Source organism: Anabrus simplex, chromosome 12 (genome assembly GCF_040414725.1).
Source record: "Anabrus simplex isolate iqAnaSimp1 chromosome 12, ASM4041472v1, whole genome shotgun sequence".
Lineage (NCBI taxonomy): Eukaryota > Metazoa > Arthropoda > Insecta > Orthoptera > Tettigoniidae > Anabrus > Anabrus simplex.
In genome coordinates this window covers 57987600-58007833 of record NC_090276.1, presented here as the reverse complement: position 1 = coordinate 58007833, position 20234 = coordinate 57987600, and the positions used below count along the sequence as shown (strand labels likewise).

The 20234-nt window shown below is 38.3% G+C and overlaps 1 protein-coding gene across 1 annotated transcript in view; it reads left to right on the top strand.

Annotated features, from left to right (window-relative positions):
- LOC136884178 (UDP-glycosyltransferase UGT5) overlaps nucleotides 1-20234 on the top strand; it is a 22815-nt gene extending 2581 nt beyond the window's left edge. Inside the window, exons 2-4 of the mRNA XM_067156214.2 lie at nucleotides 4492-4714; nucleotides 9839-10058; nucleotides 14832-20234. Coding sequence (XP_067012315.2) covers nucleotides 4492-4714; nucleotides 9839-10058; nucleotides 14832-15138 — 750 coding nt within the window. The 3' untranslated portion in view covers nucleotides 15139-20234. The remainder of the gene's footprint in view (nucleotides 1-4491; nucleotides 4715-9838; nucleotides 10059-14831) is intronic.

The following is a 20234-nucleotide window of genomic DNA, read 5'->3' as shown; positions in this document are numbered from 1 at the left end:
CAAAATTACTAGGATCCTAGGCTTGGGCTAACATGAATTGCTCTGTCTAATAAGTTATGGTTACATGTTACTATACATTTTATAAAAACATCTTTGACATGATTATCACACTTTAAAACTTGATTATATTGGTTCAATCCAATGTTACTTATAATGATGTTGGGTTGGCGTGGATTCTTCATCATCATCATCATCTTCATTTCCTGTTTCCAGCTTCAATCAAGGACCTCCATCGCTGCCTATCTCTCCACCACTCATCTCCTTTTTTAAATACATCTTCTGGTTTTCCTCCCCACTTCTCTATGCACTCCCACACTGAATCTGTCTACCTCTTTCGGAGTCTTCCTCGTGGTCTCTTTCCTGTTAACTTCTCTGAACAAGCTTTTTTTTGGCACTCTCTCTTCTCCCATTCTCATCATATGCCCATATCACTTTAGCTTTCTTGTTTCTGTCCTGTCTTGAAGTTTCAGCATTCCTGTCCTTTTCCTTATCTCTTCATTTCTAATTCTGTCCTTTCTGGTCTTGCCCTCGATACCTCTTAGGAATTTCATCTCCGCTGCCTGTATTCTACTCTCCTCTCGTTTTGTTGTAGTCCATGGTCCAGCTGCATAGGTTAGTATGGGTTCATACTAGGTTGAACATAATACTTTCTCTCATTTCTTCGTTACATCTTGGTTCCACAAAATAACCCTTACACTCTGGTAGAAGCTGTTTGCTTGTTGTATTCTTTTCCCAATTTCCTTGGTTATCTTTCCACCTTCTGCGATCACACAACTTTTAACCACTTCCATAATTTTACCATTCAGTTTTATCTTTCCTCTTCCTTCCTTCCTCCCTCCCCCTTGACATCACTATTGTTTTACTTTTCTCTGGGCTTACTTTCATCCCAAATTCTTCTATCTCTTGATTCCATAGATTTACTTGTTTTTGCACTTCCGTTTCATCCTCACCCCATATCATCTGTAAACAACATGGCTTTTGTTGCCTGTCTTCCCAATATCTTTAATGTTCTTATGAATTTCATCCATAACTATGATGAATAGTATGGGGGATAGTAGACTTCACTGTCGGAGACCAGTTTCAACTTTAAACCATTTTGTTTTACCTATACTAATCTTCACACTACTAACACAATGTTTGTACATAGCTTTTATCATTTGTACTTCCACTCTGTTAACTTGTTTTTTTCCTTAATGTGTCCCATACCAACTGTCTGGGCACACTGTCATAAGCCTTCTCAGTATCAATAAATGTCATCACTATGTCTTTTCCAAACTCCCATCATTTCTTCATCATATGTCTCAATGTAAAGATCAGGTCAAACGTTGATCTGTCTTTCCTAAAACCATACTGTTCTTCTTCCATTTCTCCATCTAGCTTCCTCCTCAGTCTTCTTTCCAATACTCTCTCAAATATCTTAGCTACATGAGCAATAAGGGTGATCCCTCTGTAGTTATTGCATTCCTTTTTATCACCTTTTTTAAATATCAGGAAAATTAAACCCCGATTAATAGAGCCACTGTAGCCCTATTGGTCCTGCTGCTTTTATCATTTCTGTAGTTACCTCATCCACTCCTGCTGCTTTACCGCTCTTCATCTTTTATATGGCTTCCTCTATTTCTAACATTGATATCTCTTTTTCTTGTTCTTCTTCCGTCCCCATTGTTTCTTCTTGCTTCTTCTCATCTACCAGTTCACTGTATTTAATAATTAGCAATTCTGAGAAGTATTCTTCCCATCTTTTTAGTATGTCATCTCTTTGCTTCAATATCTGCCCTGTTTCAGTTTTAATTTTTTTTGTACCTTCCCTATTTCGTAAACTGTTCTTCACCAAATCATACAAAACCTTTTTACTTCCCTTTATATCCTCCTGTAATGTTTCTGTGAAACTTTCCCAGCTCTTCCATTTCTCTTCTTGTACTATTTTCTTACATACTTTTTGGCTTCTTTATATTTCTGCCATTTCTCTGTACTATTGCTGCCTATCCACTTCCCCCAAGCCATTTGTTTCTCTTTAACTGCTTCCTTTACTCTGCTGTTCCACCAAGGAGTCTCCTTTTCCTTTTCCTCCCTGACAGTCTTCCACGGATGTTTACTGCACACTTTACAAAACCGTTTCTGAAACATGTCCATTCCTCTTCCTTAATGTTCACATCATCTTTGGGAATTTCTTTCTTCAGATCCTCTTGAAACTTTTCCCTTATTTCTTTCTCTCTTAACTTCCATCCCTTTATTTTTCTTTCCCTTTTTTCTAATTAACTTTGTTATTTTACCAAGTCTTAATTTGGCTACCACTACTTTATGGTCTCCTTTGAAATCTGCTCTTGGCATTTCTGTCACATCTTCCAGTTGTCTACGTTTCTCCTTCTCCACCAGAATAAGATCAATCATTGTCTTTGTCTTTCTATCTCCGCAATCATATCTAGTTATTTTTGTGAGTTTTTTTTTTTTTTCTAAACCATGTATTGCCAACAATTAATCCATTCCTTCTACAAAAATCTGTTACCAAATCTCCTTCTTCATCTTGGTTTCCATAACTATAGGGGCCAATTATCTCTTCTTTGTCCTGTCTGTCTGTTCCAATATGTGCATTCATGTCTCCCATTATTATAACTTCTTTGTCTTCAGTACAACTTTCCAGTTCTTCTAGAAACTCTTCTAAACATTCATCTGCATTCCCCAATTGGGATGCGTAAACCTGTATAAAATCCTTGATTCCAGTCTCAAGTCCAAGTCTAACTTCAATTATCCTGTCACTGATCTAGTCAATTTTGTCCACATATTGCGCTAAGTCTTCTCTCAATATAACACCAACACCATTTGTTGCCATCTTTCCTCCACTCCAATATAATCTATACTCTTTCTTCAATTCTTTTCGACCTTTCCCCTTCCATTTTGTCTCACTCATTCCCACGATTGCTCTGTCTTTCTTCTCCATATACTCTATCAGTTTTTCTACCTTGCCATTCAAAGTCATGACATTGATGATACCACTTCTTATGATGTCTGTTGGCCCACTTCTCACAGTTCCCCCAGAGCACTGGGAACTGCGCATCACTTCAGGGTAACGCCCTAGCATTTTCCGAGGCCTTGATTCACTCATACTTATTTCTTAGGCTGTTTGTACGATGGGTTCGCCACCCCCAAAGGCATTTTATCATCTTCTGCCAGGTTCAAATTAGGCCGCCCCTAACATGAAGTCAGACGCCTTTTGTAGCCGCTCCTCTGGAGTACAGACGTTATGGGTTTGCCCCTTCCACCATCTCCACCGTACCAAAGTCCATCTTCTCTGCCGTGGATGCCGTTGAGGTCTTCACCCATAACCCAGGGCAAGAGCCCTCCATATTTATGACCCCTGGAGAAAGGGGTCTCAGTATTTAAAGCCCCCAGGCATGGATTGTTCAGTCTATAATTTCCAATGTGTGCAACCAATAGAAAATTCACTGACTTAATTGTCACTTTTTTAGTATGTTCATTTTTGAGATAAAAATTCAGTTGTGGTTTTGTAGGATGTTGTTGATGTGGTCAGTTGTCTGACTCTTTTTCTTCTTCATTGCCCTATGATGATTGATTAAAAATAGTCAAAACAGGGCTGTCTGCTGATATGTGGGTCAGAAGAGGGGACTTCTCAAGATTATTTTTTCGGTTGTTGTGGACTTTATTGCTCATTAAAGGGCTGGGAGTGGTGGATTGAGAGTCTGTAATAAGAAAAGTGTCTTAGTTTTAAAGTTTATGTGAATAACGTATAAAATGGGGATGCACCACTCTCAGCCATGTATTCAGTCTTATTCTGGCTGATTTTAAACCCTTTTTCCTCTAGAGCTCTTCTCCAGCATTCTATAAGGGCGAATCAAAAAGTAAGTTAAACTTCCAAGTTATGGCCATATATGAAACCACCTACACGTAGGCAACATGACCATGACAACATACAATGTAAGTTCACTTTTCCACATAGTCCCCAAGAGACTGTAAACTTTTCTCGGTCAACCACATTTTTGCTGTGTAACTGCCTGGGGACAGCTGCTTCTACCTCCTCATTGTCGTGCACTGAGATCCTGTTTCAGTTTACCGAACACATGATAATTGCATGGCACTAAATCTGGACTGTATGGAAGATGTTAACATCTCCCACTTGAATCATTGCAGCAGTTCGGACTTTTGGCGGGCCATGTGAGGTGTTGTGTTTTCGTGCAACAAAATCACACCGGTGCTCAATTTTCTCTGCCACTTTTCAATCAATCAATACTGATCTGCATTTAAGACAGTCGCTCAGGTGGCAGATTCCCTATCTGTTGCTTTCTTAGCATTTTCTTGTATGATTTAAAAGGAATTGGATATTTATTGAATATTCCCATATTCACTTGTACAGCTGGCTGAGCAAACCAGTAGAAGTCATTTAATCCCTGCCATTGCCTATGAGCGTACTTTTACTCAGAAACTACTCGCTAGGTCAGTGTGATGTAACAGTCTGTATTTTCTTTTAATTCACAGGATATTCAGAAGTACATGGATGAGGCAGAACATGGGGTAGTGTACTTTAGTCTCGGTTCCAATGTGAAGAACAAGGACATGCCTCTAGCTATGAGACAGGCTTTCCTGGACACGTTCGCAAAGTTGAAACAGAAGGTCTTGTGGAAGTGGGAGGCGGACGCTATTCCTGGACTGCCTGATAATGTCCGGATTGGCAAATGGATGCCTCAGAATGATATTCTAGGTGAGTGGCATTTCTTTCGGTAGGTAACATCTGGTTGCTTCAATTGTGGACTCCAGTTTCCCGGGTGTGGTATACAAGCCCTCGTTACTTCCTCCTTTCTTTCTGTTCCTCTATGTCCTACCATTTGAAATTCCTCTTGCTGACCTCCAATTTCACTGTGTCTATCCATCGATCCCTCGGCTTGCATATTGACCTCTCTCCTTTCACTCCTCTGTCAAAGGAATTCCTTGCTGTTCTCGTTCTGTCCATCCTCATAACATGTCCAAACCATTGTAGCCTGCGTCTTTCTACAAGCTCAGTAACAGGCATTTTGATGCCAGCCTCCTTCCTGTTTGCTTTATTTCTATTCTTGTCTTTCTTGATCTTTTGGTTTGTTGTTCTGATGAATTTCATTTCTGTTGACTGGATTTTAACATTAAGCCTTGTTACATAGAGTATAATATAATAATATAATATTTGTGATATTCATGACAGTGGCACCATCACGAACGTCATCTTACCTGGTAGTCCTAGAGTCTTCTGCTTCAGTGACTCTTGGGCCAGCCAACTCCAGAGTAAGCCTCAAGATACACTTTCACATCATCATTCACATGGAAGAACAACAATCCAAAGAATGGTTTCCAGTTCTTTTAATCATCTGTTCCAATAACATGTCATTTGACAAATGATTGTTTACTTGCCTTTCTCTTAAAACAGTCACCATCATCGCCAACGCCACTACCACACCTTCATTTGCTGTCCTGGGAAATTAAATGTCCTGTGCATTCTGCTGTTCAGCTATGTCACTCACTGGATTCTTCCTCCCATTAACTGACAATCAACATTTCTTTATGCTGGTAATTGAAACAAACAAACAAGGGATGAAAACCAAGTCAGGAAATATAATGAAAGGTTAGATTGGGAAAAGGAACCAGCAGACAGAGGAAAATAGTACAAACCTGAAGACATAAAATAAGGAAAATCTACACAATGTCATACAATACTGTCCTAAATTAGAAAAGCTCTCTCCACAATGATCCCAGTTCTTTTGCATCCATCTACTCTTATCTCCCAACAAGCTCACTTCTGCTTCCCGGTTGCATCTGGAGGGTACGCAGCAGGACTTTTTTTCTGAAGCCGAGTGTGCTTGTTCGTGTGGGTCAACTCTGTCCATTCCAAGAAAGTGGATATTGCTTTGAACAATACGTGCCATGCAGTTTCTGACTGTCTTGAACTAACAAATGTCGAAAAGCTATACCGCACTTGTGGCATGGCTCCACCTTCAATACAAGGGCAGATAGCAAAGGAAACTGAGAAAATTAAACAAGAGATGGACAACTGTTCCTTTCTATAGACATGAAATGGCGCAACATCATCTCAGGTCATGGAGGAGATTCATTAATAACACCAGGCCACACCAAGTGTTCTTAGGGATCGATACTGGTAGCAACAGTCTACACTATCCTACTGGAATTGGTCAACGTAAGGAACTAGAACACATACTTTGCAACCTTGCCTGTCTGGAAGACCCTTAACCGGAATGCCTAGAACCAAGGCTACACTCAGAAGATGGGGTTATACACAGAATGCTGATTGCGACAGTGATGTTAAGCATTTGTTTCACTGTCCAAACTGCAGTGTAGAAACTCAACTTGAAGACTTCATTACAGTCAGTGATAAAGCTATTTTGGCCACTTCATGCTGGAGTAGTTTCAGCCTTTGAGGATACTTGATTATGATGATCGTCATCAGCAGCACTGAAATATTTCAGCTACTGCAGTAGTTGGTTATCTGGTTAGGGGCACATAGCTGTCAGCTTGCATCCGGGAGATAGTGGGTTTGAACCCCACTGTTGGGAGCTCTCAAGATGGTTTTCCGTGGCTTCCCATTTTCACATGAGACAAACGCTGGGGCTGTACCTTAATTAAGGCAATGGCCGCTTCCTTCTCACTCTAGCCCTTTCCTATCCCATTTTCGCCATAAGATCTATCTGTGTCAGTGCGACATAAAGCAAATTGTTAAATTAAGTAGCCACTTGATGTAATAATTTATATTGTAATGCTAGCTATAGAAACATCTTCCAGCTCTAGCTCTTTGAAATCACTTGGACAAGGGAATGCCACAGCTGTGGGGGTCACCGATTTTGTTCTAACTTTGGAAAGCCAATCTACATAAAAAATAAACCAATACATGTTTGAGAGGTTTTGCCATTGGCCCTTATTTACTGAGGAACTATTCCTTTAAATATAACAGCCTCCCTACCTGTTGGCAATTTGCCTGTGAATATTGGTAGCACCACTGGTGTGGTGGTCAGCATCTCTGAATTCTATACAGGTGTCTCAGATTTGAGGAGTGCTAGGTTTCACTTTTACTTTATAATTTTATTCTCCGTTATTTCTCTTTTATTTTTATATGTTTTTGTCTTTGTCCATGTGGACTAGAAAATGCACTCATTTAGTATAAGCTGTAGCGCAAACTCATGAATCTTACTACTCACGGCTTGACAATTCTTATAACCACTACCGCAGGTACAATGAGAAAGAGTGAATTTATATATGTTTTACAACAAAAGATCAGCAAGAAAAAAGAATTCACGCTATGAAGTGTTTTTGAGAAAGTTTCGTTTTCAAGTTTGTCTTGGCAATTTAATTTGTTGTAGAGTTCAGCATTGTAAGATATAGTGAACTATGTATGATTTTGAAACCAATACATTTATTAGAACTTGGGCACAGTAGAATTTAATATCTCATATTTGTAAAAATAAATTTAGTACTGGTCAGTGAAGACCAGTGTTTTTTCAAGTCAATTAAAGAAAGAGAAAAGGAGAAGCCGATTCGTCCCACAGAAGAAGTCGGGGACATTGACCACAAGGCTAGTGGTACTTCCCCCCCCACAATGCCAACATGTATGCATGCTGTTCAATTCAAAGTATGACCAATAGGACAAATCTGCAGGCTTGTATTTCTTTGGTTTGGCATAGAGCAACCTCCCAAAATTTAGATATAAGGATTTTCAGGTGTCTTTGGCCTGACAGTAGACTTATCAGAGTGGGATGTGTTAGGTCTTACCCGCCGATGCTGGGCTGTACAAGGGGGTACATCGAGTTTTAATGATCACCTTTAAAAAAAAATTTATAGAAAGTTTGTTCTGATTTGCAGTTGTTAACTCTTTTCTACGTAGTTACATCCAGATTTACACATTTTCCCCAGCATTTCTTGACCTTCTGAATACCATTATTGTTAGAAGTCTGCAGATTATGCCTTAAACCACTCTTCCAGTTCACGAATGATGTCATCTGTGTTGTCAAATTGGCGACCCCGTAATGGATTTTTCATTTCTCGGAATAAGAAAAGGTCACTTGGTGCAAGATTGGAAGAATAAGGTAGATGCTACAAGACTTTGAAGCCACACGCCGTTGTTTTGTCAATTGCAACTTGAGAGGAGTGAGCTGGTACATTGTCAGTTTGGAGACGAATCCCTCTGGAGATCATACTGCGGTGTTTCTGAATCAGAACATTTTGCAACTTGTCCAGAAGATTGTTGTAGTATGCACCAGTGATGGTTTTACCCTTTTCAAGGTAATTGAGGATGTCTCCACAACAGTAAAAAACCAGAGCATTATTAGATGATTATAACTTTACGATACCCTTTCGTATGCAGGTGAATTGATCAGAAACCCATTAGTAGAGGCAAAATCTGATAACTCAAGAAAAAAAAAAAAAAAACCCTCAGCCTGTTTCCAGTCATTCGACCGGGTCAGGAATGGAATGAAGCCTCCATCTAGCGGCGAGGATAGGAATTGTGCCGGCTGCCAAAGCCTGTTGCACTCCTCTGGGGCAATGATTAATGACTCACAGATGAGATGAAATGATAATGGAGAGTGTCGGTGGAATGAAAGATGACAGGGAAAAACGGAGTACCCAGAGAGAAATGTGTCCCGCCTCCGCTTTGTTCAGCACAAATCTCACATGGAGCAACCGGGATTTGAACCACAGAACCCAGCAGCGAGAGGTCGGCACACTGCCACCCAGGGTGCAAAATTAGATGGAAATGGTGTGGTAGAGAAGGATCATAGGGCTTAACTACTAGTGTTTATTTCAGGCGGGGGAGGGGTATATAATTTCCCTGTAAATAAATTACCCCGCCCCCCAGAAAAATGTAAAATTTAGATCTTTTTGTTTGAATTTTGTTGTTATAACAAGAATGATAAACATTAGAAAGTTATTACAATCAGCTGAGAAGTTTATGAGAGACTGTCCCTTTCTTAAGAAAGGCCAGACGAGGCGTTGTTTGTCTTGATTTATGGCTTATTAGTGGAACCTTCCTCTACTAGGTCTATGTGCTGACTGAACAAATTTGTCAGTTTTTACACTCCTTAAGTGAATATTGTCCTATTGGCTACCTATCGGAAACACACCCTCTCCAAGAAGTGCAGGAGTGGTGTAAGCTCGAGCTACTTGGAGCGATGACGAGAGAGGAGGGCTTGAAGTATGTTATATGTTGCCCGGGTTTCAGATGGACTTGCCAGAGTGAAACATGAACAATAGACTGCATGTGCGGAGTTGCCACTGCTGGTCTAGCAGTCATTCTATTATTTGTATATTATGTGATCTTTTATGAGAATATGCACAGCAAAAATCATTAATTTCAGTAATATTTGCTGTACATGTTCCTCATTATTTTATAATGAAGGAATCCTCCCCCCCCCCCCATCCCAGGGCAATTTTAGTGGGGGGGGGACCTTTGTCATAAAATCGTCAGCGGGGGGAAACCCTCAATCCCCCTACCACCCACAATTCGCACCCTACTGCCGCCTGAGCCACGTAGGCTCAATCTGATAACTGCTTATGATAAATTCACCTGTGGGTAGCGCCTGACACATCCCCACATCCCACTCTGATGAGTCTAGTGTCAGCCTAAGACAAAACGCTAGTTTATGTAGCAACCGCCTGAAAGCCGTACGTCTAATTTTTGAAATACTCTATTAGTGAAAAAAAAATCGAAGTCCCTCATTGGGAACTTAGGCCTCCCAAAGTTTGACGAAATCAGTGAACCCATAGCTGTGACCTTCCCTTGTAGGTGTTGGTGTTTCCTCTCTGTAAAGGCTGAGAGGATTACAGGAAATGAAGTGTCTTTCGTTTCCAGCGCACCCTAACCTACGACTATTCATAACTCACAGTGGACTGCTCAGCACCCAAGAAGCCACATACCATGGAGTTCCGCTGCTCGCCGTACCTGTCATGGCCGATCAGATTGGCAATGCCCACAATGCTCAGACTAAAGGTTATGCTATTATGTTGGAGCTAAAGAATATCACCACAGAATCTTTGACCTGGGCATTGGACGAACTCTTCAACAATCCAAGGTAAGCAACAATGATACCATTCCTCCCTCCTCTGAATCCCTCTTGTGCAAGACAAAGTCTCATTACTGACTAATGACTTAGCATTGTCATAGTTATTCTGTAATTCATGTACACAGATATTAATACATTATGAAAAATATCCCATAACAGAATATACAGTGTATCTATATAAATAAAATTGTAATGACTGTGTGTCTGTACATTGACTATTTTGGCAAAATTTTCATTCATTTATCTGTTTCAGTTGTAATAATGACCATCAGCATATTTTTTAGCTTTGGTGTCTGCCTGTCTGTCTGTCTGTCTGAGTTCTTGTAACTTGAAAACTATTGGATATATTTCTACCAAACTTCATATTTAGAATCCACCTGTCCTTGGGTAGGTTTTAGGCCAATATTGTTTCTAAATTCCTGAACTGACTGAGGATTTATATGAAACCAAAATCATGAGTTTGCACTCCCACAAAATATACACAGCCAAACTTAATGGAAATCTACCTGCCTTAATGGAAATCAATTTCTAAAACTTTTTTCTCATGTGCATCTTTTCGATATGTAGATTAATAAGGGAGATATTATTAACAGACCGTTTTTCAGTCTAAGTTTGAACGGACTTTTTTAAGCTTTCTTTGTCGATTTGTCTGTTCGTCCGTTTGTTGAGTTCTTATAACTGGGAAACTACTCTGTATATTTCTACCAAACGTTATATCTGTCCTCTTGTAGGTTCTAAATCCCAGATTGGTTTGGTGGTTTATAGGAAGGAGAACAATAAAACTTTGATTTCCACCTATTCAGTTCATTAAAAGCAACTTTAAAATTAGGATCTCATCCTTATTTTATTGCTTAATTGTTAAAACAGGACATGTTTCGTTCATATTTTGAACATCTTCAGCTATAAATATTCTTACAAGGTTAAATTGGTAACATTGTTCTAGAACATACACTTATGGTTTGCCGTTAACAAACTTATCCATGATAAACTTTAAAAAACCTCTTAAGTATAAAACGTGTATATATTACGTCATCTTATTGAAAATAATATGACTATTTGTTGAGTTTGAAACTTGAAAACCTTATTCTAATATTTAAAATACAATGCCATTAGTTAGTCTCTGTATAAATACATTTACAATCTGTTAAATTGCTGAATGTCTTAAAATTATTTGTTGTATACACATTAAAGTGCCTTTGCTGGCAGGACCTAGTGTTTGCAGTGCACTATGTCTTCTGGTATGGGCTAGAGTAATTTTGTTACTTTCATTGATCTGTCTCTATCTTATCCTTGGCTTTGACAATATGAAAGTGACTGAAGTATGAGTGATGCTAGTAATGCCATTCCTTCTGCAGCCAGTTCGTGCTATGAATGGTGTGAAAATATTGCTCATAGGGTCAGTTGGTACTTGCATTTCAGTGGGCTTGGCAGACTAATATGTACTAGCAACTTCTGACTCGGTGAGGAAAGCAACGGGAAACTACCTCACTCCTCATTTCCCTAGTACGCCTCTTCAGTGATGCCTAGGCCATCTATGACAGCTTATGGCAAAACTGTTGAGGATCCAACCAGCCTTCGGGCTGAGGACTAAACATACACACACATTAAAACATTTTGTTGCAACTGGTGTAAACTTTCTCACATATTGTAGCATATGGAAATGAAATCTCAATACACTCTCAAAACAGCTGAGTTTAGGCATGAATATTATTCTTTCATCCATAAAATGACAAAACTGATGCACACTGTTGATTATAGTTGATTTACCCCCCCCCAAATATACATGACCATCCTTAATGGAAAACTACCCGCTTTAATGGAAATCAACTTCTAAAAAAAGTTTTTCTCAAGTGCACCTTTTTGATAAGAGGATAATAAGGGTGTTATCATTAATGGACTGTTTTACAGGCTGTCATGTTATTTCAGGTTGGGTTAAATGTTTTAACTAAAGTGCAATTTTACTCTTTACAATGGAACAGATAATAAGAGTTCTCTGAAAGTCGTAAAAGTAGTTAGTGGGACGTAAAGCAAATGACATTATTATCATTAGATAATACGAGAGATTATTGTCAATGATTGGTTTCATGAGTCTTTAGCCACTGCGCCATTCCCGGTTTAACCGAGAAATAGGGAGAATTACACACAACTTCGGAGCAGGAACTGTATCGTTCAATAAACTCTGTGATCTAACCCATTCTGTCTCCACTTTGTTCAGCTGTATTGTATTTCACATTACTGCCATGTGCTTTCGTAGATGAATATCAGTTTAACGTGCTGTATTAAACGTTTGAATACAGGAATGTAACTTTGCATAAATTCACGAAGGAATCGTGAAATAGATTACCAATTGTGCGAAGAACACAAACATACGTAAGTTTAGTTTGTAAGATAGTTTATTGCTTCCACCACAAGTACAGGAAACATACACTAGGTATTGTTAGTATTAACACAAATAATCTATAGACAACAATCTCAGCATAATGTCCGAGTCATTAGAAAAATTATTTTAGCTACCTATATTAAGTCAGTTTTTAAAATGACATATTCTAGAAACTCTTCAACACTATAAAATCCCTTTCTCCTTAAAAACTGTGACAGTACCCTGTTAAATGCACTTCTGTCTAATGCTCGAATTGTTAGTAGAAGTTTATTGTATATCTTAAGCTGTTGGTAAAAGTGGCTGTTTGTGCTTTTACTAAGCCTGAAACGAGGAGTATCCAGATCATTCTTGTATCTTGTGCCATACGTATCAACTGTAGATCTTTCTTTAAGTTTGGTAAGATTCTCTTTTACATGCATAATATTTGTAAGAATATATAAACAACGGACTGTCATAATTTTTAGGACCGAGCTCGATAGCTGCAGTCGTTTAAGTGCGGCCAGTATCCAGTATTCAGGAGATAGTAGGTTCGAACCCCACTGTCGGCAGCCCTGAAAATGGTTTTCCGTGGTTTCCCGTTTTCACACCAGGCAAATGCTGGGGCTGTACCTTAATTAAGGCCATGGCCGCTTCCTTCCCACTCCTATCCCTTCCCTGTCCCATCGTCGCCATAAGACCTATCTGTGTCGGTGCGACGTAAAGCAACTAGCAAAAAAAAAAATAATAATAATAATTTTTAGGCTCACAAAGTAAGTCTTACATGAGTCTCTAAATACATTATTTGATGTAGGACAAATGCTCCATAACCTGATCCCATACAGTATATGAGAGTGAAAGAAAGCATGATAGGATGCAAGAAGCATATCCTGACTGATGTAGGTTTTCAGTTTCTGCAACAGATACCACACCCTGGCTAATCTCTTACAGAGTTCCGATGTATGTATTTCCCAGGTAAGTCTTGTATCTACATGTAGGCCTAATAATTTAACAGCATTACAGCAGTCATTATTTACAGTGTGATCCAAAGTAAATAGGATATTTTCTGTTTTAGTGACATTAATAGTTAATATATTGTGATGAAACCAGTTTTCAGCAATTTTAACGGATGTGTTGACTTGGTTTCTTAGTGTTGTGATATCAACATTACTATTTAGGAAAGTTGTATCATCAGCATATAGAACTGATGTGCAGGGAACATTACATGCTAGGTCATTGATGTAGACAAAAAACAGGAAAGGTCCCAAACAGACCCTTCTGAGACACCTGCTTCAACAGTTTTCATATCAGATTTCTTCTTATCATTTATTACACCATCAGTTTCATTTGATGAAGATAAGAAGCCATTAATTTCAGTTCTTGGTCGCTTACTCCATAATAACTGAGCTTATGTATTAAGATTTCATGCAAGACACAACCAAGAGCTTTTGTCAGGTCAATTAATGTAGCACCTGTGACTGTTTTATTCTCAAAATTATACTATAAATGTGAAACATACTATATCGTTACACGTTGGTGGGGTAGATAAATATACACCGAAACTTGTAGCATTAAACTTCTACAAGTATCTATGAATATGACCATTTTTGGTCCCTGATTGGTACGTATTGACTAAGTTCATTAAAAATATCATAGGCAGTTGTATAGTCCACCCTGTCATTAATTATTATAAAAGTCTTTTATACACTTAATACTCATACATTTAAAAAAATATCCACTTTTTTTCATCAGTGAACTTCACATATATAAAATCAGATTTGTGTATTCCAAGATCAACTTAATCTAACTTATGTTAACACACATAAATATTTATAATTAAAACATATAACACCGTTTTTGTACTGTATTAACTACACATTAAAGGGAGTTTCTTCAAGATGCTTCAGTTATAATATTTGTCCTTATACAGACTCACTTGAAACTTTGTATTAGACTGTTGTATTTTTGTTCTTGCTTGTGTTAACATATATCTAAGGCTTTCTTGTTCAATCTTCTTTCTCACCATAAGTTTATTATGCCCCTTTAAATAAAGTCTAGTTGCTTAAGGCTAGTCATCTAATATTACCTTACATATATCAACAAAGCAGCTCAACTATCCCGCCTGGAAGATGTTCTTCTTTGTGTAATATCACGGAGCAGTAAACCTATGTTTCTCTCCAGCCATAAAACGTATTTATGTCAAAAAGAAATGCTGAGACAAAGAGAAATAAAGATTTATATACTGTAGATGTAAAATATTAAGAATGCAAGAGAGATAATGATGGTTTAAGTTTTTGTCTTTGTCTCCCCTCTGTTCCTCCATCTACCCATGTTGATGTATCACCGAGTTTATCACATTATGTGTTCCTAGCTTGTTGTCCATGATCTGTATTAGACAACCATATCACACTGTTATTTCAACACAGGTACCGAGAGAACGTGAAGCAGATGTCAGCTCTTCTCCGAGACCAACCGCAGAGCCCTCTGGAGAAAGCTGTTTATTGGACTGAGTACGTGTTAAGACACAAGGGAGCTCCTCACATGAGATCTGCTGCGCTTGATCTCTGGTGGTTCCAGTATTACCTCCTAGATGTTCTTGCAGTGCTACTGGGAGCTGTAGCCGTCTCTCTCGTCATAACGTGGGTGTCCTGTCGTGCTCTCTATCGGCTGCTGGTCTCAAAATCCAAAGGAACATCATCAAAGAAGCATACCAAGTCTAAGAAAATTAACTGAGAACCATTTGCTGGTGTTTCATATACAGTGTGACATTTTTAAGTTCCCTATAGCTTTGAAAAAGAAATAATGGAAACCATACAGACGAAAGACAGGCGCTATTGGTATTGTGATCATAGCCTCAGACTTCCAGTGCTATAAATTAATACTATTTTCATAGACACAGGACCTCCAGTATTACGCGACTGTTGATATCATTATCATTGCCATGGGACCTCCTACTGTATATGACACGAGAGATTAGCTCCTGAGGGAGCAATAGTTTCGTGAGTGCTGTAAGAAAATAATCGGAACATTTTGGGAAACTTAGGTGAGGGAGCTTTAGTTTCAAGCTGTGGTACATAATGTCACGAGCATGCTGGTGTAGTGGATCTTGTGAACCGGGATGTTGTCTACGAGGTAACTAAAGGCCTCTGCATGCACGGTCTTTTCAGGTACTAAATTGATAAAGGAGCAGTAGTTCAAATAGTGCTGCTAGATGTTAGATTATCCCTCCATTCAACAGCACGATTCCAATGGCATCACAAGAATAATTTCCACATAAAAGCACATTTTTTCATCATCTTTGTATCATCATCATCATCATCATCATCATCACCACCGTTTTGCTGGATTCTTTGAAGATGCAGGCAACGCAGAATATCTGCGTTAACAGACGAAGTCTCCGTTCACTCCAAGGTCTCAGACTCCTTGTAAAAGCACGTTAGAAAGGGCCTGGCCTTAATTAAGATACAGTTCCGGGATTTGCCTGGTGTGAAAAAGGGATACCATGGAAAACCATCTTCAGGGCTGCCAACAGTGGGGTTCGAACTCCCAAATGCAAGCTCCCTCGAAGAATTACATTTACCTTCCTAATATGCTTCGTAGCGGCAAACTGACCGAAGTTTTCCGAAGTGCTCCGATTATTTTCTTACGGAGCTAGACTCTTGTTATATGAGTGCTGATATGGTGATCATAGCCAAGATTATTGTTGTTTAAAGGAGCCTAACATCTAGGTCATTGGCCCCATAGGCAAAAGACCTCCAGTTTTATGTGACTGTTAATCATCCTACTCCTCCTTTTCCCTTATCCAGCTTCTGCCAGGTCGGGGCATTTATGGCACTTCTCCCCCTTCCTCTCTCCTTCCACCATTCTTCCATCATTTTGTTTCTTCTCCTTGCACTCCTCTTTATTGAATCAATCCACCTTGTTCTCGGTATCCCTCTCGCTCTCTTTCCCTCGAACTTCATCTCCATCCTCTTTACATGTCTAAATCATCTTAGTTTATTCCAATCAATTCTCTCATTCAGGTTTTTATGTATTTTTTAAAAAATCCATTGCAGGTGGACTAATTCCATTCATCATTATCATCATCATTTCCCTTTATCCAGCTGTAGCTGGGTAGAGGCAAATATGGTTCCTCTCCACTTTCTGCAGTCTTTCCACCTCTCCTCCTCCATCACTGTGTCCCAGCCCAGGTTTCTTTCTATAATACTGCGTTGGATTGTATCCTTCCATCTCAATCGTGGTCGTCCACGGCCTCTCCTTCCTTGCATTTCCATAACCTTTTTTGGCATTCTTTCGTCACTCATTCACTTTATGTGCCCAAATTATCATTCATTTTTTCCACTCCAATTTCTTTCCAGATTTTCTCATTCCTAATTTTGTCTCTTCTACTCTTCTGTATCATACTCCTCAAGAACTTTATTTCGGCTGCCTGAATTCGACTCTCATCGTTCTTTGTCACTGTCCAAGTTTCCGTTCTGTAAGTTGTTATGGGTACGTAATACATCTTGTACATAGTTTCCTTTGCTTCCATTGGCACATCTTTGTGCCATAACATGTTTCTTACACTATGATAAAAACAGTTTCCAGCTTGAAGCCTCTTACTAATTTCAGCATCCAGTCAAGCATCCTCCATTAATTCACTCCTCAGGTATTTGAACATCTCCACTACTTCCAGGGGCTTGTCTGCAAATCTAATCTGACCTTTCCCTTCTTTCTCCCCTCTAGTCATAACAAGAGTTTTACTCTTTTGTACACTTATTTTCAATCCACATTCTTTGATCTTCCCATTCACCACATCCAACTGTTCTTGAACCTTCATGTCCTCTTCTCCCCAAATCACAATATCATCTGCAAATAACAACATGTTCATTTCTCTTCCTCCATATGCTGCTTTTGCTATACTTATGATGTCATCCATTACTATTGTAAACAGGATTGGTGATAGAACATTTCCCTGTCTCAGCCCACTAGTTATTTTGAACCAACTTGTCCTGCCAACCTGTGTTTGCACGCAACTACAACATTCCTTGTACATTGCCATGATCATTTTTATTAATCCCTGTCCAATTCTTTTTTATTTATTTTTTTTGCACCAGACTGTCCTTAATTGCATTAGGATTTTTAAAATGTATAATAACAGTTAAGAACATTTTACCCCCATGTGGTGAAAATTTGATTAGTCTATTGTGAATAGGAGCTGAGATGTATTTGTTTGAATTTTGCCTAAACCAGGCTGCAATATTATAGCAGTTACCTACTTTCTTTCCTTAAGCAATGTAAGTTATACATTATGAGGTATTCAAAATAGCATCTCTTGTACTTTCAATAAGTCCTGAAAATATTTTGGACAGATCACTTGTTTGAGCTATTCCAGCTATCACCTAACACCGCATGATGTCACATGGCTTTTATTGTCAATTCCTTTTCCTCTTACGCCCTCATTGGACCACGTCAGTTAACCATTTTCTGGTCATCTTCTGATAGGTTTTCTTTCTGAATTACCCGGTAGCTTTTCATTTGTTCTGATCTTCTCTGCTGTTTCTCATCTGTAAATACCCTTTTCATTCTATGCCATTTGTCTATTTTTCGTATCAATATTATTTTTATGTTTTTCAGTTTCCTTAAATTTTTATGTTTTGTTTTTCAAATCATTCAGAGTTATTTTTAGTTCTTCCATATACTCTCTCACTTCCTTAATCCATCCTACTTGTTGCTTCAGATTCCAGAGTTTCTCTATAATTTGTCTTGGTAATCTGGTTTCTGGTGTCCTCATAATGTGACCAATAAAGAGATCCTTTTCTTCCCTATGTTGTCAATTATAAGTGGATTAAAACACTCAGAAACATTGTGATGCCATGTGGCATCTCTGGGCTGGAAAGGGTTAGAACATTAATCACCACCATTACTGGTGCATTTCATCTGTGTCGTACAGGTGCTCAGGCTGGATGTGATGGTCTGAGTCATGACTAGTCAAGCATATCCTGGAGTGAGCTGTCTCTACAGATTTGACTCAAATCAGTGGAGCTTACTTGCTGACTCAACAAGCAACAGATAAAAGACTTCTACATATGATTGCCCCTTATTATTGAATGATAAGAATTTCATTTGGTCCATATTGAACTGAGATTACAATTAAATTAATAATATATATTTTTATATATAAAGTTACCAACATCTTCAAAAAACACAATGTTAAAATATCTTTCAAAACCAAAAACAGGAATATTGACCTCTTACATAACTCTTCCTCGGTCAACAAATCTAGAGTTTTTTCAAAATCAGGAGTTTAGTTTACAGATTTAAATGCAACAACTGCAATTCCTCGTATATAGGCCAAACCGGACGTAACTTTAATATTAGATATTTAGAACATGTTAACACTTTAAAATATAATAGATCTCTGCTGTAGGACAGCATATATATGATTCTAAACACACTTTCACTAACATAAAACAAGACATACAAATAATTGAAATAATAAATAAAGGCCCTCTTCTTTCCACAACCAAAAATTGTTTCATCCATCTCGACCAATACCTCAACCCAAATTTCAATTTAAATGGCATTTCAGAAAAATCAAATATTCTTTTTGACTTTCTCATTTTGATTTTTAAAAATGTTTCTTCTTTAAACCCAAATACAGCTTTCCACGCTTTACATAGTTCCTATCCATGTCTTTTGCCCCAGTTACCTCAACCACCTGACCAAACTTAGATCCACTCCCCTTCCCTCCTTTCTTTCATCACTCTTTCACATCTATTATCTTCTTTTTTCCTCTCCTTTTTCTTACTCATTTCCAAATCTTATCCCTCACTGCCTGTCATAAACTCTTCACTCTTTACAAAGTGAAATTTTATATTATATTTTCTCACGCCTTTTTACTCCTATCCAACTCATAAATTGATTTTTACTTTCTATAATTGTCTCTATCTCCGCATTGAACTGGGAATTATTCTCAAATATGGGTCAAAACGACTTGACCTTCAGATTGACCACATCGCCGCCTTAAGAACTCTTTGAGCATTCATTTTAATGATACCTTCATTTATCATCTGTGATACTCCATTGTTCCAATACTGCACTTATTTCTCTTCACACTGGTGCTTAACTTCAACTTTTCTGCATAAAAACAATAACAACCAGCTACTTGCTTCTTAGTCTATAAAACATATGACTACAAGATCCAACATTGAGATAATTATTTATCTCCACGTCAAGATTTAAAAAGACCTTTGAATACCCAGTGCATCTTTCTTATGTGATATTGAACTTTCGTCTTGGGAAAAGTTTTGTTTTTTACGTCTTTTATTTGCTACTGAATTTTTTACCTTGCACCTTTTGAAAAATTTAAAAGACTTTTTAATACCCAGTGCATCTTTCTTATACGATATTGAACTTCCGTCATGCAAAAAAGTGTACGTTTGTTATCTGCCAGTGAATTTTTACCTTGCACTTTTTGAAAGACAGGCTGAAGATGACCCTGGCTAATGGTTGAAACTGGTTCCAATTGTGATTAACTTATAATGTAACCTTGCATTAATAAATTTTCTTGTATTGAATAGGTGAAACCATAATATAGTATTAATTTAATTGTCCCATATCAGTTGAACCAGAGTACAGCGGACACACACACCTGCACACATGCACGCATGTGTGCACACACACACACACAATGCTTATCTTTCATTGCATCTTATCACTATGACTTTGTAAAATATGTCATGTGTGTGAGCAGGACTGTTTCAGGGTATGTAAACCCTTGATTTAACAGGACCTGATTCAATCAACTTTTGGATTTAACAGATGTATTTCAACAAATAAATAAAGAC